The sequence below is a fragment of the Mus musculus genome, chromosome 5 (genome assembly GCF_000001635.26).
Source record: "Mus musculus strain C57BL/6J chromosome 5, GRCm38.p6 C57BL/6J".
Lineage (NCBI taxonomy): Eukaryota > Metazoa > Chordata > Mammalia > Rodentia > Muridae > Mus > Mus musculus.
This window is the reverse complement of record NC_000071.6, coordinates 48,239,565-48,267,227: the sequence shown is the minus strand read 5'-3', so window position 1 is coordinate 48,267,227 and position 27,663 is coordinate 48,239,565. Positions and strand designations below refer to the sequence as shown.

The window sequence follows — 27,663 nt, the reverse complement described above, 5'->3', positions numbered from 1 at the left end:
CAGCTGTCCTCCCTGTGAAACGTGCATCAAAGCTGGTTTGTGCTTAATGTGGGTTGTGCTATAGGTAAACGCTGTGAAATAAGGTGAATCACAATTCAGCACAGAAAGGTTTCAGAGAATTTGGAGGTAGGCAGGTTCCTTGATGTTTTATAGGATGAAAATGACAAACAAAAAAAATGTTTCTGAATTTTTGCTTTCTAAAAGAAAGTATCCATGGCTGCTTAATCATATTTGATTCCCACACAGTGTGATCAGTGTTCACAGTGACAAAGTCTATCCCCAACAGCATCTCTGTGTTTATTTGTGAATGCACTTGAGACATGTGCAGCAATGCCTTTGCACCAGCCTCATCTATCTATGACCTGATTTGAACCTGCAGTTGAGAACACAGCTAGTATTGGCTGGGTGATCCTGGAAGTGCTTGGTGGGTTTTGTATCACTTTCAGTAGTTAGTAGTGTCCTGACTTAGATATTTTTTCAGCAAACATCTTATGCACTTTTAGATGGAAAAATTCACCTCTCCAAATAAACAAATCTAGAGAGGAGGTACTTCCTTCACAGATTTCTATGGCTAAAGAATTTAGCCGATTTTAATAGTTACTGCAAGTCCAAAAGAAATTAGACTCTCTTTTGAAAGTAAATAAATCCAAATGAGAGAGAGCAAGACTGGTTAAGTTAGACTGTTGTTTTGGACTCCGTGGTCACTGTGAACGAATGAAAGCAAATAGTTCCTCTAAAATGTTTTCTGGGATTCAAATACATTGAAGAAAGCCTTGAAAGGTTGGAAGATGAATAGAAACCACATGACCTTGCAAGACTGCCAAAGTTCTTTCTCCAGTTAAAGTGGTTAAAGGAGGCTACAACATTAGCTTTCCTCATTGGAAGACCTCAGCTATGCCCACAGCAATATTGACTTTGAAATGCAGGCCTTGTACATTTCAATACCAAAGTAACAGCAGGCCTCCCTGTTGTTATGAAGAGATCATGAATATTGAAAATGATGCTGAAAGCCTAAAATTACTGGCAACAGTTCTTTGGTTTTTCAGTATGTCCTAGTCCAACACATTTAATATGTCATTATACAGGTGTCATTATGCACAAGCTAAGAGAAGCGACCACTTATCCCTACATATAGTCTTTCTATCTACAATGAGCATAAAAAGCAAAAACTTAAAAATAAAATAAGTTTAGTGAAAACATGGAAAGGTCTATTTCATGTGCACATTTCTCAGGTAGAAGAGCTATCTACCAAATTCCATTCTTCAGCCTGAAGAAATGGCATCAGATAATGCAAAGCATGTCTCACCAGGCTGCTCCACAACATCCCAGAAGTATGAAGATTTAACCATCCCAGTGTTTTCCTATAGACTCTAATCATCGTTGTTTTTCCTCAAACATCTACAGGGAGGAGGATAGGAGTCATTGCTCCCATGTCACAGAAGAAAATAACTTAATAATAGAGGCCCTATACTTTATACATGCTGGTTCCAAGACACCAAGACTAAAGACTATGCATTTACACTCCCTCTATACCAATCACAAGTATTCTGGGACAAAGTGTAATGTCATCCTAAGAATTATTAATGGTTTAGGCACTGATTTGGTTCTAATAATTTGCAACTAATTCAATAAATTATCTTTATGCACTTGAGTTTGGGGACCATAACTGTTTCAAAGGTCCACAAGGCTGATTGTCTCTAGCAATCAGTAAGGTAAAGAAAACTTGTTTTGCATAAACAATTAGCATACCATGTGATATGCAAAGTAGCCAAGACTGGCGGTAGCATCAAGTGGGACTGGCTATAACAAGAGGTATGAAAGTTATAGTGGGTGCTGTAGGTTTAGGTAGACACTATACTTACAAGGTGTATATTCTTGAGTAAGCACACATTGAATCATACAGTATCATTGCTTTATTATGCTATTCCTCAGCAGTTACTGTCTGTATCCATAGACTTATAATATCATTGCCATTTCAACCAACCACCAAGGTTTGCTTTAAAAGAAAATCAAGTCAACAGCTAATTCTTTGTAGCAACACATCTTTTATAAACATAAGTGCAAAATATTGTCAGCTTATGAAACCACATGGTGATTTAAAGTACTAAGCTAGTTACTAAGAATGTGTGCATGTCACTAATTAAGTATATATTCTCAGGGCAGAACAATTTCTGCTGTGATCTGGAGATACAGTTGGTGTTAGGCAGACCATCAATTGTTTTTGTGCTTATAAAATGGAAAGAGGATAGTAAGCCAAGGAATTACTAGATACATAAACAGGCAGCATAGGGAGCCACATTTTCAGTTTAAAAGATCAAAGATTTTTTGTTTTTTGTTTTTTTTTACATGTTTTCCAAGTTCACTCTTCACACAATATGACTAAGTGGGCAAACACAATAAGTCACTTCAACACAGCAACAGAAAATAAGCTGCTCAATAACAGACGAGAATGAGATGCTCTATCTATCCCTCCATCATCCTTCTAACACAGAAAGTGTTGCTTGAATGCTAGGACCCATCACGACTAGCACACTCTGTTGGTTCCTGTACTCAGGACCTAAAGTCTTTTGATTCATGGTTAACTCAAATGATCCAAGGTTAACTCTTAGACTTTAACAGACATGTTCATGAAGATTCTAAGATACGCTTTCAGCATAGCTACTGCCCTAACAACTGTATTCCCCCTTCTTGGCTCTGGATTTGTTTGGAGACCCAGTGGGATGTCAGTGATGTTAGTGACAATGCACCAAACGTTCTAATGCTTTAAGAAAACTGCATAGAAGTCAGTAGATTCAGTAACAGTAATTCACTGTACAAATAAATCTCTTGGGCTTTTTAATATTTATATGGTAAGTTATTTCATAAATAATACATTATTTATACACAAGTCAAAGAAACACATGTCCGCACATTGTTTACATGTATATTAGAAATATATATGCATATATATACATATATATAATTTATTTTTACCTATACAATTTCTTCAGTGGTGAAGTTAGAAACAGGGTCTTATACATGCTAGGTAAGTTACTTATCATTGAAATGCAACCCCATTCATATGGTATAAAATATTTCAATTACTATATATATTTTTAGATATTTTTTTACAGGATGTAGTAGCAAAGATAAGGACTTAAGCTTATGAAAAACTCTTCCCTACTTTCAATGCTTTTACAAAGTATAGTATATATGCTGTATTAAAGGGCCTACATTTTTCAATATATAATATATTCTCATGATATCTTTAAAAATCTAAAACATATAGACGAGTAGGAAAAAGAAAATATAAGTTTTTAATTTTAGACATACACTTTTCTCACTCAGATCACTACCACAGTCTTGTATAAATTGATGAAGTGAATTTCAGTGAAGCATTTTATAGTGTCTCATGCAGTTATACATGTATCAAGGATCTATAGGAATGATTTGACACAGCACTCACTGACTTCATCTCTTGTTAACATCTTTACCCAGCACACCCTGTAAAGTCTAGTAGTTTTAAAAGACACAGGAGAACTGAAGTGAAAACCATAATAGACTTAAAAAGAGCAACTAACCTTTTTCCACCTCATTCAGATTAGCAGCTGGCAGCGACAAAGACAGAAGAGACAAAAGACTTTTTACATTGCAATGTAAGGGTAGCACACAGGAAGCCAACGCGCAGCATTAACAACAGAAAAGCCAGTGTGAGAGAGCAAACTGAAGCCAGGCTTACACTTCTTACCTACAGCTGGCTAAACACACAAACAAGGTAGAAGAACAGGGCAAAAGAAAAAGCCATCCCAGGAGAGCCAGAGATTGGCATCTAAACCAGGTGGCTGACACTTGCCTCTTTACTCTAGTTAGGTGTGAAGGGGACATTTGCATAGGGACCCAGAGACAAATGGGAAAGTTAAAGAGTTCTTTATACATTTCATAAGATAGACTCTGTGAGTATACAAACTCAGTTACTATGAACACTGCCATTGTGCTGAATAATTATTTTAATAGGAAGGCTTGAAAGCACTCATACTTCTATGTGGCCCTGAGAGGGTGTAGTTATAGAAAACACACATAACCCAACCCAATAATTATTATTGCAAAACTATTTTTCCAAGATCAGCTCCAAATCTAACATTATCTTAGAAAATATTTACGTGGTTTCAATAATGTAGTCATTTTGTTTATACATTTTCAAGGAATTCCTTGAAATTTTTCTTATGAGAAATGTTTTGTTTTTATGAAAACTATACATTAATAATTAAGAAAATAGTAAACAAATCACGTTCTGAAATCTCTGAAACTAACTTAAAAGTATAGAATTATTTTCAAAACTTAATATCACTAAATCCCTATTTCCCCACTCAAATACTGATTTTAATATAGAATCACAGGAAACTAAATTTTAAAATTTTAACCTTTCCTGAATAATACTCGCAGAGAAGCATCTCCATCTGGGAGAGAAGCGACCCAATATGTAGAGAATACTAATATGTAGAGAATAATATTAAAGGGTGTGTGAGGGTCCAGGAAAGTTTAGATAACAGAAAAACACTATTGAGTCATACAGCTTATGTTATCAGTCCTTTGTTTTGTTAACAGAAAGGAACAGGGAATACATCATTCACTCTATGTGATGTTTGCTTGCTCAGGGTTTAACTATGCCACTATAACTTCTGAATGTATTTCAAGCACTCATTCTGTTTTAAGTATTTCTAGCTCAGATTTCTAGTTATGTGCTGATTTCCTTGTCTGATTCTCTTCAGGTCTCTGAATTTTCTCCATTGACAACCGTACGTCTCGATAGAGATGTTAAACGGAAGTATGGTTACCATGATGATTCATGTTCTCATGGTATGCAGGCTAAAGAAAAAAATCAAAGGAAAAAAAGCAACAGACAGCTTAGATGATTTTAAAACAAAGGCAACATTATTATATTTTGTGACTTTAGCTGGGTTTCTGTTCTCTGAACTCATGCTCATTAATCAGATTCCATGTTAAATTTGAAACAACAAAGTCCCATTATAAGATAATTCCTCTATAACTGCAGATGGGGATTAAACAGGACACAGAATTCTAGAATCAGACTTATGCTTCCCTGTCAGCAAAGGTCACCTATGTGCCTCCAACCTCAGAATCTGCAGACGCTAGTTTGACATTTTGTAACTACACTCACTTCAAATGTGCACAAAAGTCTACAGTTAAGAGATGATTTATGAATTCATCCCATTTAGTTATCTTCTCTGTTGCCAAGTTTTCAAATCCTTTTTAACCCAGGGGACTCAGTCCAACGTAATAAAGGTAGCATCTCTCTGCTCTATGCCTTAAGCAGTCTTCAGATCAATATTTTTCTTGAGCCTTTGCCCAAATTAAGGCAAAGCAACATTTGTAATGGCTACAAGTAAAAAGAGTAATGGTGTTTAGGTTCATCTTCAGAGCCAGGTGGTTTATGACAGAGAGTCAGGGTAGGGTCCTTCATGACAACTTTTATGAATGCCACATTTTGTCAAACAATGGGTTTAGTTAAGTTTTGAATTCTTAAAATAGAGTGAAAAGAATGAAACCTGACATAGTTGGATAAGGGGGGTTGCATCCAACTCTCAGAGGAGTGAACATGGAACTGAATTCTGTAGGAAGGCTCACAAGAGTTTGGAACTGAAGTGGAGCAGGTAAGAGAAACAGTCAAAAATTGTTATGACTCATCAGAATAAAAAGTAGGAAACTGAAAGCCAATGCAGCAGGACATGCTCCAAACTGAGTTGGATGTGTTGCAACGCTATGCAAATTATCACAGAAAGACATACAAGGACCTTAACAAACATGTGATCTCTTATCTTGCCTTTGTTAAACCAGAAAGAGTATATAGACTCCTGGTTTCTGTACCCAGAATAATATAGAGAACTTTAATAGTCTTGCAATGCTTGGGATCCCAACTTCTCTGGTAAAATCAAATAAAGTGGCTTACCAATGTCTCAAAAAATATGTGAGTTCTAAGCCTTTTCTATCACCTGAACAGTGACGGAGATAGAAAGCATCTTAGGGATGACTAAGAAACTTTCTTATTTATATACTAAACTTCCTACAGGCATATAAATATCTGGTCCAGTAGATCTTAGATTTACAGGCTTTGTATAAAGGTTTTAAATCTATGGCCACAAGCTAGTGGAAGATATCTGACATGTGATAAAGATGACAGAGATGTGTATGCAAACCTGTGTAACAACAAATATCTTTCTGGCCAAGGTGTGTTCAAATACACTTGCTATATTTTGTTAATGAAAAAAAAAAACAGTAAATGATCAAATTCTGACTCTTACCATGATAGCTATGTGTGTATGAATCTATAATCTAATTTTCCACCTTTATGTGTCTATCGATCTACCAGTCATCTATCTACATACCTATCATCTATTTATTTACTTACTTACCCACCTATTCATCTGTGTCTATATCTAGTGCTTTACTTGTAAGACTCCATGGAAAGAGCAACTTTAGAAACATCTAAACACATCTAGATTGTCCAAACAGAACCTCATTACGCTATGTTGCACTTTTCCCATAGTAAAATATACTTTCCTATAAAGACAGACATTTAGTGTAATGCAAAGTTTTGTGTCTTCCATAACAATCTTTAAAGATTATTCCTTCAGGACTGTTGGAAAGTTGATTGTATAGATAAGGTTGCATTTTATGTTTAAAAACATTAATCTTATTTAACTATGTAATTATTGCACTGTCCTAAATTATTAACTGTTTTTTATGTGAACATAAATATAACGAATGAAAATGCCAAGTAACATGCAAATTGCAGCTTCAGAAACAATGACAGAATCTAGTTGTGTGTTAGCATTTAGAGAATTGCAGTACTATTATCCTCTCTGTCTCCTTTACGTGCTAGGTTAACATGAAAGCTGACTATGACATTTCTTAGGCATAGCCACACAAACCAAGAGAAAAGCTATTCTTTCAAAATAGACAAGGCAGAAACTTGATACTGACTTTACAGAAAATTGATCAAAACTAAGAAAAAAAAGTTATCATCTTGAGTAGTCCGATCAGGTTTATCAACCAGAGACAAAGCATTGGTAAAAACACAATAGTCTCCTAAGACTTTCCAAAGCTCATCTTCCTGATGGAGCACAAATTGAAGGACAGAGCTTCCTATAGGCAAACTTTCACTACTAAAAGGAAGTATGGACACTGTGCACTCAGATGCTGAATTATTTTGGCTCTGTAAAGAAATGCACAAATGTACACAGGCAAAATAGTCTGTAGAGGGAAAGTAGTCTGAATAAAAATGTAATTGAATTATGGGTTCAAAAGTTCCAGCAGGTAGGTATCCTTTTTTACTCTTCTACAGATCATGACCTTATAAGAACAGTTTATTAAACCAAGTGTGCTGCATCTTTTACTTGCTGGAATAAACAAAAACTATGTGTTTCAGTTATTACAATTAAATCTCCCAATTACTGAAAAAGAATGGCTTGGTAAATACATATAATAGTGTGATGAGGCTTTCAAATTGATACACAGATTGATGACACAGTTCCTCTTCTTCATACCTGTGTATTCCGGTGGGCAAAGACATGTGTAGTTGTTAATTCCATCAACGCATGTAGAATTATTTTCACAATCATTATCTTCACAATCATCAATATTGACTTCACAGTTTTCTCCTTCAAACCCATCAGCACAAGTGCACCTGAACATAGGGAAAGAAAGGCAAGAAACTGTTGTGGGTGCATTTTACAACGTTGTGGTCTAAATATTTTTAAATAGAATAAATACAACAATTATAAAACATTTAACTACATGAAACTGATTTTTTAAATCCTTTGAAATTATATACTGTAAGCAGCAATTTAAGGCACTAGTTAACAAACCAGAGAATATTTAAGAAGAAAATTTTATGAGGGTCAATGTGACAGGATTTTCCCTGTCCAATCACACTAAATAGTAGGGCAGCAGGAGGCCTGTGATTGGACAGGGGAAAGGGAAGCTTAGCTAAGAGTTACAGAGGTCAGAGAGTGTCTGGAGAGAAAGAGGAAGAGGCCAAGATGGTCATTGTGTGGGGCAGGTGTGGCAACAATCCGTCAAGGGACTCGGGAGCTCTGGCCCAGAGAGACCACTGAGTAGAGATCACCTGGCTGGAACCATGTGGTCTGTGGGTTGCAGGGGGTAGCTGGGGAAGCCTGCTGGTTATTTATTTATTTATTTATTTATTTATTTATTTATTTATTTATTTATTTAAATATTTCCCATAACAGGATGCAAGATGGTGAAAGGCTCCAGGATCTTAAAAGTCGGTTAATCCCAACAATTTAAAATTCAAAGGACAAAATTTCCTTTACTTCCCCCTAGATATGCTCTTCTCAAATTGAGTAAATACACATATTTTTTTTTAAAATAATGAAGATTGGTTCTGATTTTCTAATTGTTTATTGTCTCAGAATTTCCTAGGTGAATATAGCATGCTTTGACTGAATCCATTCACTCTGCCTTCATTTAAATACCTCCTTTATAACTCATCACTTTTTCCTAACAACTTCTTGTTATGACCCACAGACTCCCACTTAGTGTCATCTACATGTGCATGGGCGTCGGGCTACCTACTAAATGCGGGCAGCCTCTCAAGGGCTACAACCTGGAGGAAACTGACTCTTGCTCTGCCAGCAGCCACCAATAGCCAACAACACTTCAGCTACAGGTGGGCTTCATGAGCCTCTTTCCAATTCATGCTGGGATTTTGTCTGACCCAATTACTCACAGATCTTGTGTTCAGTGGTTCAGAGCACATACTGCTCTTCCGGATGACCCAGATTTCATTTCTAGTCCCCACATCAGGCAGTTCATAAGCACCTATAACTCTAAATATGAAAAAATCCAACACTTCTGCCCTTGTGGGCTAACTACCTTCAGATGCCCATTCCCACACACAGACACACACAAACACACGTGTAAACATAAAAGCATGAATCTGACTACTAAAATCGTATCATCTATAATTCTAGTTGTGATGTACTTGACAGTTTGCAATAATAAGTAAATTTCAAATTTACTTGTTGCAGTTATATAATACGAACATTTTCTACCATCACAAAAGACAGGAATCTGGGAGAGGGACTCGTCAGGAGGAGTTGGCTTTGATAGGGATGGGATAAAAACACGAGACATTGGTCTCAGAGAGTCTGCCAGGTGTGTTATGTACATATTTGATTGTCTAAGAATAAGCTTTAAATAATAAAAGCTGAACATTTCATTTGTCTCATTAAATGCAATTTTCACTGGAAATGCATTGTATATTTTATTTAGATTAGATATCAAAATAATATTTGAGTGAGGCATACATAAATTAGAGACAATTTTATAAAAGAAATGGAGTATATTTCTTCTAAAAGTAAATTATCTAACAAGGTTCAGTAGTAGATTATTGTTCTTATGTAAATTTATTAGTGTGATTAATAAAGAATTTATTTTGAGAACACAACACACAGAATCAAGTGACTGGGTCTTATGGGAACTTGCAGAGATAAGGGGGCCTGTAGGGGTCTGAATATGTCTTCTAAATATATGTTATGGCTGAGTAGCTTGGTGTTCTTGTGGGAGTCCTGATAGTGCGAGCAGGGGCTGTTGCTGACCCTTCGGCCGAACTTTGGGACTCTTTTCCTCCTATTAGGTTGCATTGTCCAGTCTTGGTGTGATGGTATGTGTTTAGTGTTATTGTAGCTTGATATGCCGTTTGGTAGATGTCCCTGGAAAGGCTTCTCCTTTCTGGAGAGGGGGCGGTAGAGGGGAGTTCATAATAATAAATAATAAGCATATGATTTGTATAAGTAGACTAGCTGGCTATTAATGCGTTGAATGAGCCGATATCTTGTGTTGCCATAATCTGACTTGATTTATCGTAACATGTATTCTTCCAAGATTTTTAAAGCTTTGTACTTCTATGAACTGAGAGCCCTGTAGGGTCTTTGATAAGTTTTCATATTGTGCTGTCTCTTTCATGGATCAATCAATACATGTAGTCTGTACACTAAAATTCTTGAAACAATAGCTTCTTATTAAAAAAAAATCATGCCCACTTGTTTAGTTAATCTTGTTACGGTACATCAGACAAAGGACCTCACAGCCAGGATACTTACCAGAATCCAGCATTCTCTCCTTCCTTTAAGTGACAAGTTCCTCCATGTTTACATGGATTACTGATACAAGCATGAATGGGGACATCACAGTCCTGACCCTAGAGAAGAAACACCCATGTTAATGTTAGTTCAAGTCAAACAAGCCCCCAGAGAAAGAACATATACCATAGAGAGAAGAAATACCATAGGAAGTAATGTCTTCCCACTATGGTCTCTACTTACCTTGAATCCATATGGGCAGGTACATCGATAAAAATCAACGGGGTCATTGTTACAGGTGCCATCATTTTTACATGGATTTGATAAGCAGGGATTACACTTGGCTTGAATAGTGATATCCACGGGACCTACAAATCAACAGTAAGATATAAGAAAGCGGTGCTTTCTCCATGACCATGACTCATACCCAGCCTCAGCTAGCTCAATGGAAATGCATAGCACAAAATTCCAGTGCTGTTTTATGAATGTGACAAAATCCAGAAAAACGTGGCCTTTGTGATAGTCCCCTTGGTGCCATTTTGAGCCATTTAGTTCCTTAGTGCAGAATGTGCCAGGTCATATTTCCACCCTGTCTTCTCTAGCAATAAGATGCCACTTAAATGAGCTTCTCAGATTCCTGTTTTGTAACATACTTTATAGAGATCTCTTGATCAGTAACAAGTCAGATTAACACATAGCATCCTCAGAAATTTTCTACTATTCACACTTATTACCTGAGCTATGGATCTCTGTATTTTGCCTAGTTGTGACTTTTGGTAATGCTCTCCAGCTGTCGTAAAGAGAAGCTTCTGTCATGGGGGATGAGAGTCACACTTACACGTGGATATAAGAATACCTACTTAGAATGTAATTAAAGATCTTGGAAAATGGGAATAATTTGGTCTCCTCTAGGTTTCATTTCTTCACCAACCATAGGAAGTTGGCTAAATTTACTGAGCCACACATGAGTTTCCCCATATTGCATGGGCTTTAAATTCAGTTGGGTAGCTATTGGTTACCCCCAGAATATAAGTATCACTATTTAACCTTTTGGGATATCTTGCCTTGTTGGGCATTGTTTGGTTCCTTGGCATTGCAGTTAGAAAGGACTGTTGGCAGTTTTTCTCCATTGGCAGCTTTCATATCACCTTTAATAGCTACCTGGTTTCACCAACTTTGTTTCTCTCTACATTCCAACCCTTAAGAACTACTTCCCTGGCATCTCGATCACTTCTATTCATTTTCCTACCTACATTTAAGTATTTTAAGTCATATCATCTATCTTTTATTTGACGACAATTTAGAATTAATTTTCTGTCCAGTGTCCTCTCTAAGTACCTCTCTGGATATTTCTAATTCACAGGGAATTACTGCTTTATCCTGTCTCAGGGCAGTTACTATTACAGTGAACATGAAGAATAGAGGTGGAGATAAAAGGTTAATTACTCTTTAGATTAATCATAGTGTGCTAATGAGTTCACGTTTTTAAAAAGCACAAGTTTGATTTGTGAATCTGTTATAGGCCATGGAATAATAGAAACAATGGTAAGCTACAGTGAGATTTGTTTTCTGTCTCTGTATCTATGTCTCTGTGTCTCTATTTGTCTGTCTTTGTGTCTGTGTCTTTGTATCTCTTTGTGTCTCTCTCTGTCTCTGTCTCTCTCCTTGAAAGGCAACTACATCCTTAAATTTCTTGTATTTGAAACTAACAGGTTCTGAGAGATGTTTTCTGAAAACAAATTAGCCCCCATGAGATGTGTACCACAAAGAAAGAAAGACCTTTCATCTCATGGAGACAGATACTTACTAGTATCAAGGAAATGAAGGAGTTGAGTGTATGGTAACTGGGTTGATTTGAAATTAAAGATGACTAAGAAAATAATACAGTATTTGTTAAATGAGCAGAGATGTGTTTATCTTAAGAATTAAAACTAAAAATGAGAAGACACTTTTGTTAGCACTCTGTCTCTGTTACAGGTTTTAAGAGATGGACTGCTAGATGGTGAATACTTTGAAGTTTGAAGGCAGAGCTGCTTACATGACTCCAACCACTAGCTATGTGCTTAACCCCAGAGCTCCTATCCCTGAGGATTCTATCTCACTTTGATTTATTACCAAAAGCATAAGACAGAAAAAAAGTTCTAACTATATTCCAGAATCTGCCTTTATTCTCTAATCCGTTGGAAACACTAGTCCAATAACAAACTCATGTCCAAAGCACACAAAAAACAACTCCAGAAGCTCATGGGTGATTTGTGATACTAGGCAACTGGACTGAAAGTAGATCTTGTTTAAAACCAAGCGTTTGTGTTATACGTGTTATTACAGAATTCCTTAAGCAATATTATCAAAGGTGTATTTATCAACATCCCTCAGTCATCAAATATTTATGGGTATCTACTTTGTGTGAGGTGCGAGGCATCAGATCATCCAATCCAAATGAAATGCCTGAGTTTCTTCAAACCTTTCTGTTCAGCAGTAGAGCTGTGCATGTGTCAATTAGAGGAAAAAAAGAATACAGGCAATGATAACGCATGCCATATAAAGCCCATTTTAACATGGGGCAAGCTGTTACAGGAGAGCTTTTATAAAGCCAATCCAGATAGCATCCTGAATTCTAGAGAAAATTCATGGTCAGTTATTTGTGGTCATTGATGGAAATCTATTGAGAGTTTAGTAAGACTAAGAACTGAAGTGCACAGACTGTTAAGAGAGAAAGCAGTACCAGAAAAAGATAGGAAGAAAGAGGAAAAGAAAATGTCAAAGAAGTAACAATGGCCACCTCTGACTTAAATGAGAACTTATAAGGATAAATAAAATGATTTTGCTGGATTCAGCGGGACAGAAGTCATTGGTCTTATACTTTCGACTCAGGAATGAAAATGGCAACTAATAATAGACAATAAAAAAATCATGTAAATTTTTTAAAAAAACATAACCATTTATATAAATCCACATTTATTTCTGTAATGAAAAAATTAAAACTCCACTATACTAAAGTTATAGCTATAACGTTAGTGATATGATATCTGAAAATATGAAATGTTTGGATTGAGTTTGAATAATGCTTCAAAACTGATCTGGTCAGTAAATTTTCCATTGCTGCTTGTTTAGCCTGAATTATTTAATCATCTTTACCTTGGTTCACGAATAAAACTAGTATTAAGTCACAATTGTGAAGCATATAGCCAGAGGCCTCACTCAAGCAGCCCAAGAGTTCTCCCCAAAGGAAAATGTGAGTCTCCTGCAAGAAACCACTACTACTTCAATGTCATTATGCAGATACGTTCTATTCCCCCCAACAATCCTAGAATGGACAGGATTATTAATATATAGAATTAGGGGAGAGAATGCAACACACTAGGTTATTTGGTACAGTGTTGATATTTTAAGATTTAAAAAGTTCCTAGAATTACTTAATGTTTGAGGTCTTATATAGAGAGACATAAAGATGTAATGAACATAATCCTCTTTTTTCTTGTCTTCAGTGTCTCCCTCCTCCTCCTTCTATCCCCCTCCTCTCCTTCTTCCTCTTCCTTTCTCCCTCCTCTCCCTCACACTCCTGATTACTGGGGACTCAAACTAGGGCTCTGCAATCCCAGGCAACCAACTTAGCAATAATAGCCTCAGTTTTGTTTTGACATTTATTTTTCTTCTGGAGAAGGGGTTTCCCTCTTTCTGTAAGTAGCTCCAGCATGGTTGAGATCTCCTTACTTCAGCATCCTGAGTCAATGGGGCTATTAGTCTGTACCAAGAGGTCTTGATAAAGTAATTTTGTGGTTTTCTAGTTTCCACATCTGTTTTGAACTTCTGACTGTGAAACAGCTGCCTATTTCAGCTTGTCCTTTTTTGCAATGTCCTAGTCCAAGGTCCCATGGCAACTTGAAAACACCTCTTGAGAACCTTCTGGTATCATTACAATTCTATCATTGATTGGCCCAGTTAGATATTATTTACATATTTCCATCTTATACCTATCTCTGTCACTCACATTATTATTTTAGAATTAACTATGTAATAACATAACTCAAGAAAGTAGATGTTTAGTTATCATTTATTAGCTCCTTAACATGTTGCAACACCACTTCATCATTTGTTTGAACTCCATGTCCAATAATGTTTGTTAAATGGATAAAAGAAGACACCATATATTTCCAATTGAACACTCAGTGTTCGGTAATCTGAGAGGCTATTGAATATCTGTCAAATAGAAGAAGTGGGATATTTAGCTGTGCACACAGCTAAATCTTGCTATCTGTATACCATGAACTTTACAGAGGATGTTTAAGAAAACAGAAAAGGCGAAAACTCTCTTTTTATGGTTAAAGAATGCTTGTTTAGGCCAGTGTTAAAGAGGAGATGCATGTGGTTACAAGGACAGCTCCTGATCCCGAGTCACCCTTTCCTCACTGAAGAATGCTCTTACCTGGTTGCGAGCTAAACGCGTTATGAGTGCCTACTTCATCTCATTACAATGAAAATAGAAAATACATGTGTTAACTAAAGTCAGCTACACAGGATAATACAGAAACATTACATTTACATATACAACCACACACATGTCTTTAATAAAGATGATTTGCTTTCCTGTTGTCATTTGATTACATATTGATAAGTCTTAAAATGAGAGGTTGTACTTAGCAGACTTTCATGAGTAAAATAAAAAACTTTTTACAGTGGCATAAAAAGCAGGGGAGTTAAGTTAAAATATGAAAATGTCAAATTATAAAATATTTAAGTCCCCATCATTTTTCTGCTTGCAAGCTCTGAAAGCATGAATGCTCACAGAACAGGACTCCTGAGACTTCCCTGAGTGGATTGTTCCAATAATAGACTAGAATACATTGTCTTCAGCCAAACAAACCTCACTGGAGGGGGCCTCTTGACTTTGAGTTTGTCAGGATACTTATTGATATCAATGGTCATGTAAATTTTTTTTCTACCATGCCTTCAAAGCAAAACGGTAGTGAGTTCTGATGTCAGAGATTCATAGTTCCATCTTTGGCTCCTTTATTCTGAATCAATCACGATAATTACAATATTTTGGTATCTCAGGTGGGAAGTACACAGTTCTTACATAGAAATCATGGGAAGATAAAGTGCTCAGGATAGAGCAAGCGCTCCCCAAACAACTAAAAGCCATTGTTATTGTACTATTAAAGAGCAATGCACTGTACTATGTAGAATCTTGCTTTTGTTTCTGTTAAAATTAGCTCATCACTCTAGATTTACTTTTTTGAAAAAAATTACTCCAGTTTGTAGGTGTTATCTGATTGTATTGTGGTGATGTATTAGAGTGACACCATTAACTACATAGCTATACAGGTGTGGTTTTTGTGTAAGGCAGTGTGACTTGTATATTCCCAGTCATTTCATCTTTGTAAAGTGTGTGTGTACAAAATTGAGAAGTGGAGACAATTGTATAGAATGCAAGTGTGTGAAGGCCAGACTACAACCATAGTCGTCATTTTTCAGCCTTCCTTCTGTGTGTGTGTTTGTGTATGGGTATGCATGTGATAGACTGATGCACAGAAGTTAATGTGTATGCACATGCCTTTGGAGGGCAGAGCCCAACACTGGTTGTCCTTAATCCCTCTGTGTGTATTTTTTGAGACAGGGTCTCTCACTGAACCCAGAGTTCTCTGATTCATCTAGACTAGCTGACTGGTGTGTTCCAGGGGTCTGCCTCCCTCCATGCAGACAAAGCTGCAGTTCTGTATATGTGCCACCATGTCTGCCTTGTAATCCAACACTTAGGATCCAAACTGTGGTAATCATGTTTCTTGCAGCAAGCATTGATCATGGATATACCGTAGAAACATTAGTGACGTATTTTCTCTAGTTCTCCACCTCTTTTCTTTTGAAAGGGTCTCTCACTAGTTTGGAATTTGCCAAGTATACTAGGCTAGAGAACCAATGAGCTTTGGGAAGCTATTTTACCAGTTCTAGGAATTATAACCAAGTGCCACCACCCTCTGCTTTGTTTGTTTTGTGTATTCTGGAGATTAAGTCTGAGTCTTTGTTCTTTCAAGGCAACCAGTAGACCAACTATCTCCTCAGCTATGTCAACCGTTTAATCTTTAATGTCCTTCATGTTAGAACTCTCATGTTGATTTACAGTTGGTTAAGCCATGAAATTAGGTTTTCATAAGTACTGGAAAACTAAGCTGCGACTTTAAGCAGCCAGACTGGTTATGAGGTAAGCAATTAAAATATGGTTTTTTTCCCCCTGCATCAATGGTCCAGTTTTAGAAGCTTATGATTTTTTGGCATTGTTTGCAAATGTAGGAGGGACTGACCACAGGACAAATTGCTCTCTAATTCATAATATTTAGGGTTTATATTTTCTGATTTTACATTTAGAAGCATCAATAATTTTTCTTCTCTAGTAATTGTGAGTGGGCTTTTAAAAGTATCTACAAGTTAAAAAGAATGACAAAACTTACAACTTACATCGACATATTTAGTTTCCCTGAATGCAATGATACATAAGTTTTTAGGGATGGTATCTATATCTTGTGACTAATGGTTCATTTTGTTTCTCCTTACAAAAAATAAACAATTACTGTTTGCATTTCTCCAATTAGATTTTTTTTGTATTTATACTATGAATGTTTACATCCACTATCCTTAGAATTAGAGAAGAAAATTATATTTACTATGAAGATACAATATAGAATCTATAAGTACATCAACAAAGGGTCAAGTTAGGGAAGAAATAGGAGTAGAAGCAAGCACCAGGGAACATCCACACCAGGGAAATCTCAGCACAGGGGGTAACTGGGAATCCCGGCTGGAACACTGGAAGGCTTGGTTTGTTTCTCCTTACCTGGGATTAGGAAGCCACAGGGCCCTGGGAGCTCTGAGAGCCAGGGCCATGTTTAGATAAAGCAAAAGTAAAACATTGTATTGGTTAGAGACTAAGAAAGTAATTCCCAATTTGTACACATCTACCTACATCTTCAAGAAAGCCTATTCATTCCAATGCGTCTAACATGGATTTGAAAAGCCTAATTGTTTAATTGGGAAACAGGAAATAGCCTACCTTCTTCAAACAGATTAACTGAGAACATAAACTCTTGCCCAACTAGACCTTCGAAGTCTAATCACAAGATACTGCCACATCTGCGGTGATTAATGTAGGGAGTTTTTCAAAAGTAGTACCAATAATTAAAAGCCATACCTTGACATGTAAATTTTTTGGAGGGAGTAGTGAGTAATAATTTATCTGCCATTTCTCCAGGGCCGGCACAGCGTGCAATTCCAGGTTCCTTATATTCCGACTTCACCCAGTCGGATAACCACTGCATGTTACAATCACAGTAAAGAGGGTTGGCTCCAATCGCTCTGGAAAAAGAACACCACAAAAGCACACATACACACACACACAAGTATGGAAGTATTGTTATTTCCTAATGGAACAGATTCACAGTGATGCTCAGTAGAAAATCCCTATAAATTGTTGATGTCCACTATTTAGAAGAAAATGGAGAAACTGCAGATTTCTACTTTCCTTATTTTTGTGAGGCTGGGATAAATAACATTAACAGTTTCTTGGGCTTTCCAGTGTTGCTTCATTTGCAGAGAGACACATTTATCTTGGATGTAAGTACAGCCTAAGAATAGGTTAGCACTTCCTGCTTTCCCTGATTGTTTACTGAGAACTTGGTTACTGGTCAACAATCTGAGGACTCTACTATGAACAGGGAATCATTCTTAGCCCCCAGTGACCTCCCATTTCTAAGTAGACTGGCATATGGGCACACACAAGTAATCCTCAGGAGAACTTATGTAGCAGAAGCATTTACAAGATGTCTGTGAATGAACAGGCTGACGTCTCTGGGAGGTGCTGATGGGGATGAAAGTCTACATGACTTGGGATAATTAAATAGGTGGAAAATGTTAGGGATGTTACTTCAAGAAAAGGACCACTATAAAGGCAAATGAAGTCCATTCTCTGGTGCTCATTTGCACCTTCAACGGTCTGCCATTTTACAATTTGATATTTACAAGCAGTAATAATAATGGAAGAGTCATAGGGAAGTAGCTAGAGTTATCTCATCATTTCAATCTAGTAGACCTGTACTTACCCATTTCTATAAAGTACCTTACTTTATTTAAGATAGTAGTATGTTAGTCTAATATTAATAATATGATATTATTATTAAATAGTTTCATAAACTTGTCATGCTTGCACACAAGAGGTAGCTATATGTGAGGCAGTTTTCAAAGCTAAATTACCTTCTGATTAGCAACTGAGGTATACAATTGAATCATAATCTAGGGAGCCCTCTAAAATATTATTGCAAAATCATAACACTTTATCTTGTGCAAATCAATGTCCACATTTTATCAAGCATCACAATGCAGTGTTTCCTTTGTATATATGTCAGTCCCAAACAGTTCAAATCAAAGCACGAGCCAAATGGTAATTTTGATTTCTTTGCTCTCTATTCACATTTCCCAGGGCCCTTCTGAACTGAAAGAGAGAGAAGAGGTGAGTAAGAAGAACTGTTAATGATCTACAGAGTGGAAGAGAAATGTGTACCAGGGACGCATGGCTGAGCCCTGACAGGACAGAGGACCTTTGAACTGGATCACCATCCACTGTCGTGGGAAGAGTCACATAATGAACTGGACCCTCAGGTCAAGCAGGACTTATGCTGTGCAGCCTTCTCGGATCTATTACCCTAAATCCACTTCCTCCTTTATGTAGCATTCTGGCAGCAGCCACACCCCTGACAGTAGCAGTTTTTATTTTCATACTGTAGCTCATGAACAGGGCATGAGTTTGCAAAGACCTTTGGTGAGGTAGATGCTGAGGCTCAAAGATTACATGGGAGAGGACTCTCCTCCTGTATCCTCTGGTCTAGTGGCATAAATATGAATTGGAGGTATCCATCTGATAAATGGATATATACAAACCATACTAATACCAGAGCTTCGATAAAGCAAATCCAGATAAAATATGACTCTCTAGAGGACATTATTTTTTCATTGTCTTTCTAAATTTTCCAAACCTTTATCCTCTTTATCCTCTTTCTTTGAATTCTTGTGGATCTTACTGAGATCACACTGCCTTTGACATCCAGACAGAACCAGATAATTGCTACTGGGTGGCCCAAATATATCATCACGAAAGGAGGCTTTCTAGCCTTAGACACATTTCTTTTCTTCCTTCTAGCTTTGAGATATCTTACTATTACATCTAGTAATAGGGTAAGGATAAAATTCAATAGTGCTAATGTTGTGTGTATGTCTATATGTGTGTGCATGCATTATGTCTATATAATTTAGAAATAATGAATATATGAATATTTTATATACTTGTATATATACAACTATCTATCTATCTATCTATCTATCATCTATCTATCTATCTATCTATCTATCTATCTATCTATCTATCTATGCATAATTCATTTCTACTTCTATTTTTATTGCAACTATAATTATGGGGGTAATAAAATATTCAGTGGTGTCAATGTCCATATTGACAGCACCATGGTCAATGCTATATTTGTGGAATAAATGAATCAGAGCAAACTGGTATATGATTCATGGAGAAAGTAGTGCATGGGACACAGCTTTGGAAAGTAGAGTTGGGTAAGAATCAGAGAGCAATCAGAAAATAGTACAAAGAGGCCGGAGGTCTGTTTTCATATAAAAGACACTTTTAGCTGAGTCAAGACCACCCACCTGGTGAAGATTGCCAGCCCAAAGAGTAAATTAAAATTTACTTGTAGGTGGCAAGGTATTCAATCTGAAAGTCAGTACATTTTCTTTCAAGACTCAATCAAGCATAACTCATAGTTACAGCAAAAGAGTGGTAGAAGACTATTGCAAATATGTTAATCAGAGAGCATTTGAGCCCAGGACTGCATCCTTGAGCCAGGTACTCACAAGTGTGACAAGGCTGACAAGTCATTGAAGGCACCTTCAGGCACAACAGAAATGTCATTTCCATGTAAAGACCTAAAAGAGAAAAAGTTCAAAGCATATTTCTACACGTAGAAGGACTTCATTCTTACTGAACATTTTAATGGAAGAAGGCAATCTATTCAGTAAGCTATGTTTGAACAAGAGATATCTATTTAGGAAAATAAAAGCCAGCCCATACCTCACATCATCTGCACAAAGTAAATTGTATATTGAAGAGTTAAATGTAAGATGAAATTAGCAATTCCTTAGAACATATGCTGTTCACATAATCGTAGGATAAGGAAAACTTGCCACAGTATACTATAAATCTCAGAAACCAGAAAGAGAAGAATATGAAATAGTCTACATGGTAAAATTTACAAAATAAAGTTAAGCTAAGAGCCTGTGTGCAAGAAAGTGGATGGCAGATATCATAACCACGAAAGATAAAACATTTAAATCCTTAATTAAAACATGTAAAATCAATAGTAATTGTACAGATGTTGTACTATATAATGAAAATAGTATCCAATAGATAATGGCTAATGAAGCAATGAGGCTTCTTAGAACACACACTGCAAACACTCAGCAATGATATAAGGACTTGAGTGCTGCAATAATTTGAAATAGAAATTAAAACAGCCGCCCCCCAAAATTCATTCAGTCATCACAAAGTGAACGGTTTACAAAAGTGGTTTGAAAGGATATTTTATTAAACTGTTACTGGAAAATAGAATTAAGTCATTGACAAAATATTGTTTGGGAGACTAGCTGACAGTTCCTGAACTATCCTAATATCATGGAAAAAAACTCCATAACAGGGAATCCCTTGTATACCATCACTTTCACGTCACAACATCTGCACCAATATAAAAACCATAGATGGTTCATTTGAGTGTCATAAAGATAGTCTTCCCTGAACCTGAATGCTAGTGGGCACGAGCAAGGATAGCAAAGGTATTTTCTTCAATCCAAGGCAGAGTTGTACTTGGGAAACAGTTGAGAAACAGCTACACACGGTAAAAGAAAATCACACTAATGTGTTATTTAAAGTAGCTCATGGAAGAACAAGATAAAATCCTCCTCATGGCTGTTAAGAGTTATATAACTGTGGGGGACAAAAGAAATACCAAGAACAAAGCCTGAAAGAATATGTTAAACTAATTCACTTCACAGAAAAGGATTCAAGTATAATATGGGTTCCAAAGAAAATAAGTTTCCCTATTTTATAAATTAATTGGACTTATATGTGTTAGTACTATAGTATATATCAGTATATTTATTGATGTCAATATATTGCTATATACTCTAGTATATAGCAATAAATGACTACCACAGTAACATGTATTACACAAGAGCAGGTAATGTTGTCTTAATCAAAGTACTTGTACAATGATACCATGTGAAACAATTGTCCTAACTTCAAATTTCCAGTAAACTGTAACACATACATCATGAAATAGCCATGAATAACAAACTGATAACATCACCCCCTGCAAAATAGCCCATAACTCAGGTCTTCAAGAAATGTGATTGTTGAATACAGGATGCTTACAGTAACCGAAGAGACTTCAATCCATCAAAGGTTCGTGGAGGGATACATCTCAGACGGTTGTAACTGAGGATTCTGTAAATAAACATGTGTCAGCTCATCTAACGTGGGAATCTAGTAATATACAAATGCCATTTCAAAGCAAAGCAGTTCAGAAAACGGTTATTTGAGCAATTTATGAATTGAATGTATTTACATATATATCATTTACATTGCTCATCTCTGTGTTTTAATTCTATTATGATAATCCATTACCTAAATATAACTTAACAGTTTTCTTACTGTGTACACATGCCTCATTCATCCTCTGACTGGGATATCATGTGCTGTGTGGTGGTTTGAATGAGAATGACCCCAGAAGAGGCTCATAGATTTGATTACATGGCCCCTGGCATGTGACACACGGAGGAGGCCTTGTTGGAGGAAGAGTGTCACTGGCTTTGAAGTTTCAAAAAAAAAAAAAAAAAAAAAAAAAAGAAAAGAAAAGAAAAACATTCTAAGCCCAAACTCTCTCTCTTCCGTCTGCCTGTAGATCCAGATGTAGAACTCTGCTTCTCCATCACCAGAACTGCCTGTGTGCCTCCATGCTCTCTGCCATGATACAAATGCACTGAACTTCTGAAACTCTAAGCAAGCACCAATTAAGTGCTTTCCTTTGTAAAAGTCTGCTGTCATCGTGGTATCTCTTCACAGTAATAAAACTCAGATCAACACACCCTGTAAGCTTGGTCTAAGGATTTCTAACAATTGTATCATGATCTTAAAGAATATTTTCTCTGTGTGTGTTTCTTAAGCTACACCTAACACTTTGAGTATCTTTCATCTTCATTGTTTCTATTTCTCTAGATGGTATTAACACTCCATAAGATGACAGGCTCACTCTGGTCACCAGGACCCATGGAAAAATCCCTTCTCACCCCAAGAATAAGTGAATATTCAGTACCACACTTACAAGGTGAGAAGCTGGGTCATGTTGCTGAAGCTTTGATTGGAAAGGGTGCTTATTCGGTTGTTACTTAAGTCTCTGAAAGAGAAAAGTGAAGACATCGAGCTTACTATTAACCAGACTATTCATTATTAGGGTTTGGAACAAACCACCAATCCTTCTGGTTCCATTAGCTCTCCATTCTGTAATCTCCATATATATATATATATATATATGTCAACTCTTCTTGTATTTAAATTCCAAAATATGAGTAAAATAGACACTGATAATTATGAAAATGATAGGAACATTATAGGAGCCTTATGATCCATATTTTAGATATTTCAGCATATATATGTATATCTGCTAATACACAAATTTAAATTTGCTAATTGGAACAATCTTTGAATTAATTACATTCAAACTGTCATCATAAGAATACCTGTGATTTGACCGGTGGCTAAGTCACTGACACTCAGCAAGTTCTCAATAAATATTTATTTAATGAATAGGTACACATGGTGAATGCTGCTAATTGGTTATTTCAGAATGCATTTTGTATTTTTAACCATAAAATATATTATGTGGATATTAGCATTTTCTTATTATATATAGATTCACATGTATTCAACTATTCTAATACATGAATAAAGGGAAGATCAGTAAGAGATAAGGGTCAATCTTCTTGTATTTAAATTCCAAAATATGAGTAAAATAGACACTGATAATTATGAAAATGATAGGAACATTATAGGAGCCTTATGATCCATATTTTAGATGTTGAAATTCTATGTCTAAATTTTACAAAGTTGCACATATTTATAAAAATATATTTATATAATCATCCAGTAGTAATAAACATTTCTCGAATCACAGATCTTATTTTTAATTTGTTATAAGTAATTATGTGTTTTCCCATAAATGCCCCAAATCTTTTAAAATTACTTTCTGAAAATCACAGCTAGGTTATAGCTCAATAAAACACATCTGTTCTTCTATCAATAGTAAAAGGTATGGTCAAAGTAGCTTTCTCCTTAGGTAGGCCCTATGAGAATTTCTATTTGAACTTCCTATATTTCATGGAAAATGGAGACATTGTCTTCACTTGCCTCAGTACACCTAGATAAAATTTACACAGATCATGTAATAATTCCTTCTCTTGAACTTCTTTGAACTTACTACTTTGGAATAAAACCTGTTCTAGGAAACTTAACAATTTGCCTCTGAAACTAGAAAAAAATACACACACACACACACACACACACACACACACACACACACACACACATATATATAAACTAATACTAGTGATAATGTATAGCCATTAAAATATTTTACATTTCCTACTTTCTCTATGTGCTCTGAAGTGCTCTCAGTAACCAGCAAGGCTACTCGAACGTGGGAAATTATATGTAACAGGGCTAGGCCTGTTTTTAAAATGATGTGTGAAAATAGATCAATTTGTGTATAGATTTAAATGTCTCCATGTTTGTATGTCTTACATTCAAATTGTCATCATAAAATCATTTCATTCACTGAAAAGGAAACGAGTTATTTTCTGAAGACAGAAATCTAATCTGATCAAGGAGTTAGTCTTTTGAAATGAATCCTCAGAATGTCAAGGTCATTGTCTAGAGTTCAAATCCAGATGCTTTCTTAAAATGAACTTTAGTATTTATAGACCGTAAATTATTTTAAAATGTCTTGCATAAGAAAGTCAAGCAAAAATATATGTTCAAAGTATTGACCACATTTTGTTTGCCACATAAAATAAAATATTTCCCCACTATCTTTATGATTTCTAACAATTAGCCTCTTTTTGTATCAATAAAGCATCCTTTTTACTGCTTGCATACATTTTCCTTGATTACTTAGATATTATTTCGTCTTTGCTTCTTTGGCTAGAAGAGCTTTCCCTAACACTCAGCATCACCTGACTGATAGTCAATAGAGATGTAGCTGGTGATCCCGAACCACAGTGATCTAGCAGAGAAGCAGGCCACTGTAAGTGGTCTATGTTACGTGAAAGGCTCTCTAAATCTTCTGCATCTTGCCATTCCTAGTTTAATGAAATAAAATAACATAATGATGTGAAAATATTCTACTCACATAAGTGTTAAATGTTTGTAGTTAGAGAGTTCCTTCGGGACCAGCGTAAACTGGTTCCCATCCAGATACCTAGAAACAAGGACAGAACAAGGTCAGCTTACAAAGTTAACAGCGGGAAATCTCAAACCAAATGGCCAATATTTACTTTGAACAGAGATGAAGAACCACTTGGCAGTTTTCTCCTGGAGATCATGTTCCAAGCTGCGATCATTATTTAAGACAAGTAAAGGGCAAATTACATAGTAGTTCAATTTAGTAGAACTCCTTGTGGCTCACTTAGGCTAATGCATAAAGCTAAGTACAGAATGGTGAGTTCAATATTTTGTGGTTTAGCCAAAAGCAAGCCAAGCATCTAGCCATTTTTCTATCAGCAAGAAGGTCTATACAATGACTTATATATTTAAGTGGCCACCAGTTTCTTTGTATTTATAGATAATCAACACCATGAAATTGAAGAATTATTAACCAAGCCTAGTTATTAAGTTTAAGTATTCTTTTCATTGCATATATACATATACATATATATATATATCAACACATTTGCAAAATAACAATGAACTGTTTTAAGAAGATTTTTGAGTGCAACTAGACATAACTTGAAGGTGGTAGATTTAGTGTCATAGGACTTTCATAGAATAACAAAAAATTTCAAGTATAATGAAATTAGCATGTAAATGCCAAAGAAAGTTTCAAATAAAAGTATACTTTTGTCTATCTTATTAGGGTCAGAACATAAGGCAACTTACAAAAACATAGTAACTCACGGGATATAAAAATTAAAAAATGCTAGGAGTTAGACCTATGATGCCACAAAAAGAAAAAAAAATCCTTCATTTTTCAAAGTGTTCCTTTCCTTTACAATATATATTACAAGAGTCTCAAGCACTTGGATCATCTGCCCCGAGGTGCAGCTGATACCAATCGTGAAACATCGAAGATGTGTGTGTGTGAGAGTGTGTGAGTGTGTGTGAGTTTGTGAGTGTGTGGGTGTGTTCTGATCCAATGAGGTAATCATTCTTGAAACCTCAAATTGAAATTGAAATTTAATGTTCATAGGAAAAGTCAGGAAGTTGCCGGAGATAAAAATCTACGATATTTTAAAATGTAAACAGATCTGTAAAATACACAAGTTGTAAACATACGTGATTGACATGAGATTATATGATGCAATATGACTTCTGATGAGTCCTCAAATTTTTTACACATATTTTATTTTGCCCACTTCCTTTCCCTATCTCTTTTTTTGGTTTGTTTGTTTTTTATTAGGTATTTATTTCATTTACATTTCCAATGCTATCCCAAAAGTCCCCCACACCCTCTCCCACCCACTCCTCCACCCACCCACTCCCACTTCTTGGCCCTGGCGTTCCCCTGTACTGAGGCATATAAAGTTTGCACAACCAAGGGGCCTCTCTTTCCACTGATGGCCGACTAGGCCATCTTCTGATACATATGCAGCTAAAGACATGAGCTCCGGGGGGTACTGATTAGTTCATATTGTTGTTCCACCTATAGGGTTGTAGATCCCCCCAGCTCCTTGGGGACTTTCTCTAGCTCCTCCATTGGGGGCCCTGTGATCCATCCAATAGCTGACTGTGAGCATCCACTTCTGTGTAGCTAAGTTTTTCTCGGTACCACTAGAGGGAAGCAGTGTACCGTGAATGCCACCAGTCTCTTAGCCCAGAAATGCAGCAGCAAGACAAAAAGACTCAGAAGAATACTCTGTATGTCTATTTGGAAAATAGTGCAAGAGGGAAGGTATACGACACTGGTTAAAACTAATGAATACCATTTGCTCAACTTGTCTACCAGTACATGGTTACGTTGCCAAATTCTTTAATAATTTAATGTAATACACACACGCACTTTTTCCAATATGAGTATATATGACTGGAGAGAAGGCTCTTGATGACTTGGTAAGATTCTAAGAATAATCTCTCCAGGAGGTGAAACTTGAGTTTCAAAGATGAGTTAGTTTCCTCCTGATCTATTTAGAAGAAACTATTCTTTATAGAAAATAAAAGAAAACTATTTGAAAAGGAGCTTTGGTGTGATGTCAACAGAAGACTCAACGGAAGAATAGAAATGCATTTATGGCATAGATAGGGTCAACCAGGAAATTAAGCTTAACACAGAAATGAAAGAATATTTAAATTTTGTGGATGAGTTAAAACAAAAGGCTAGTTAAAATGGAAAAGAAAAGCATTCAAAGAGAACGTGGATGCTATGTCCCTCACTGGGCTATTTATAAAATTTCACTTTGCATACAAAAATACAGGTTTGTAATTGGGAGTGGGGAAATGTTATAGACCCATATGACTATGTGAAGAAACATTTTAAAAGTTGTTTAATGAAATATAGTAAACACAGTGCTAACAGCCAATTAGCTCTCGTGTTTGTTAGGAGAGGAAAAAAACTGACCAGTTAAAAGCATTTCAGATTTATTTATTTATTTATTGTATATCAGATCACATTACAGATGGTTAAATGCCACCATGTGGTTGCTAGGAATTGAACTCAGGACCTCTGGTAGAAGAGTCAGTGGTCTTAACCACTGAGCTATGTCTAAGTACAGCATTCAGTTCTACCGTTCGTTCTAAGGAACATATTCCTGTTTGCTAATACTGTTTACTCTCTGAATATTTGATCCAGTACCAAAATAGGATCCATGAATTGAACATGACTTGAAAAATGAGATCTTTGCAAACTTAAGAGACATGTTCTTCACTTGATGATAGCTAAAAACCTAAGGGGAAATAACTAACATATTCTTTAACCTGATTGCTTATGTTACATACTGCCCAAGTAGATCATGTGGACTCCTTGCATGCATTGCCATGAACGATAGGCATATATCTGTAGAGGTCACATGCAGATTTAACGTTATTGATCCATGATTCCAGAGAAACACAAATTAAAGACTAAATGACTTACTTTGACTCAGATAAAATATTTTCCTATCAAATTGCAGTTTAGACATAAAGGAGTGGGATGAAAGTGGCATCCACACATCCCGATGCTTGCATCTGATTTTCTTTCCATACTGCATGAAT

General features: G+C 36.1%; 1 protein-coding gene across 8 annotated transcripts in view; it reads right to left on the bottom strand.

Annotated features, from left to right (window-relative positions):
* The window catches only part of Slit2 (slit guidance ligand 2), a 326,445-nt gene that overhangs the window by 40,508 nt on the left and 258,274 nt on the right, over positions 1 to 27,663 (bottom strand). For 4 of the 8 annotated variants that reach the window (XM_006503815.4, XM_006503816.4, NM_001291228.2 and 1 more), the window contains 8 exons: positions 24,611 to 24,679; positions 22,529 to 22,600; positions 21,580 to 21,651; positions 20,007 to 20,078; positions 17,287 to 17,450; positions 10,347 to 10,471; positions 10,125 to 10,222; positions 7,545 to 7,684 (listed from right to left, as the gene is read on the bottom strand). In XM_006503815.4, coding sequence (XP_006503878.1) covers positions 7,545 to 7,684; positions 10,125 to 10,222; positions 10,347 to 10,471; positions 17,287 to 17,450; positions 20,007 to 20,078; positions 21,580 to 21,651; positions 22,529 to 22,600; positions 24,611 to 24,679 — 812 coding nt within the window. Of the gene's footprint in view, positions 1 to 3,560; positions 3,588 to 7,544; positions 7,685 to 10,124; positions 10,223 to 10,346; positions 10,472 to 17,286; positions 17,451 to 20,006; positions 20,079 to 21,579; positions 21,652 to 22,528; positions 22,601 to 24,610; positions 24,680 to 27,663 lie in introns of all 8 variants that reach the window. The other 4 variants (XM_006503814.4, XM_006503813.4, NM_001291227.2 and 1 more) reach the window with 2 other exon arrangements.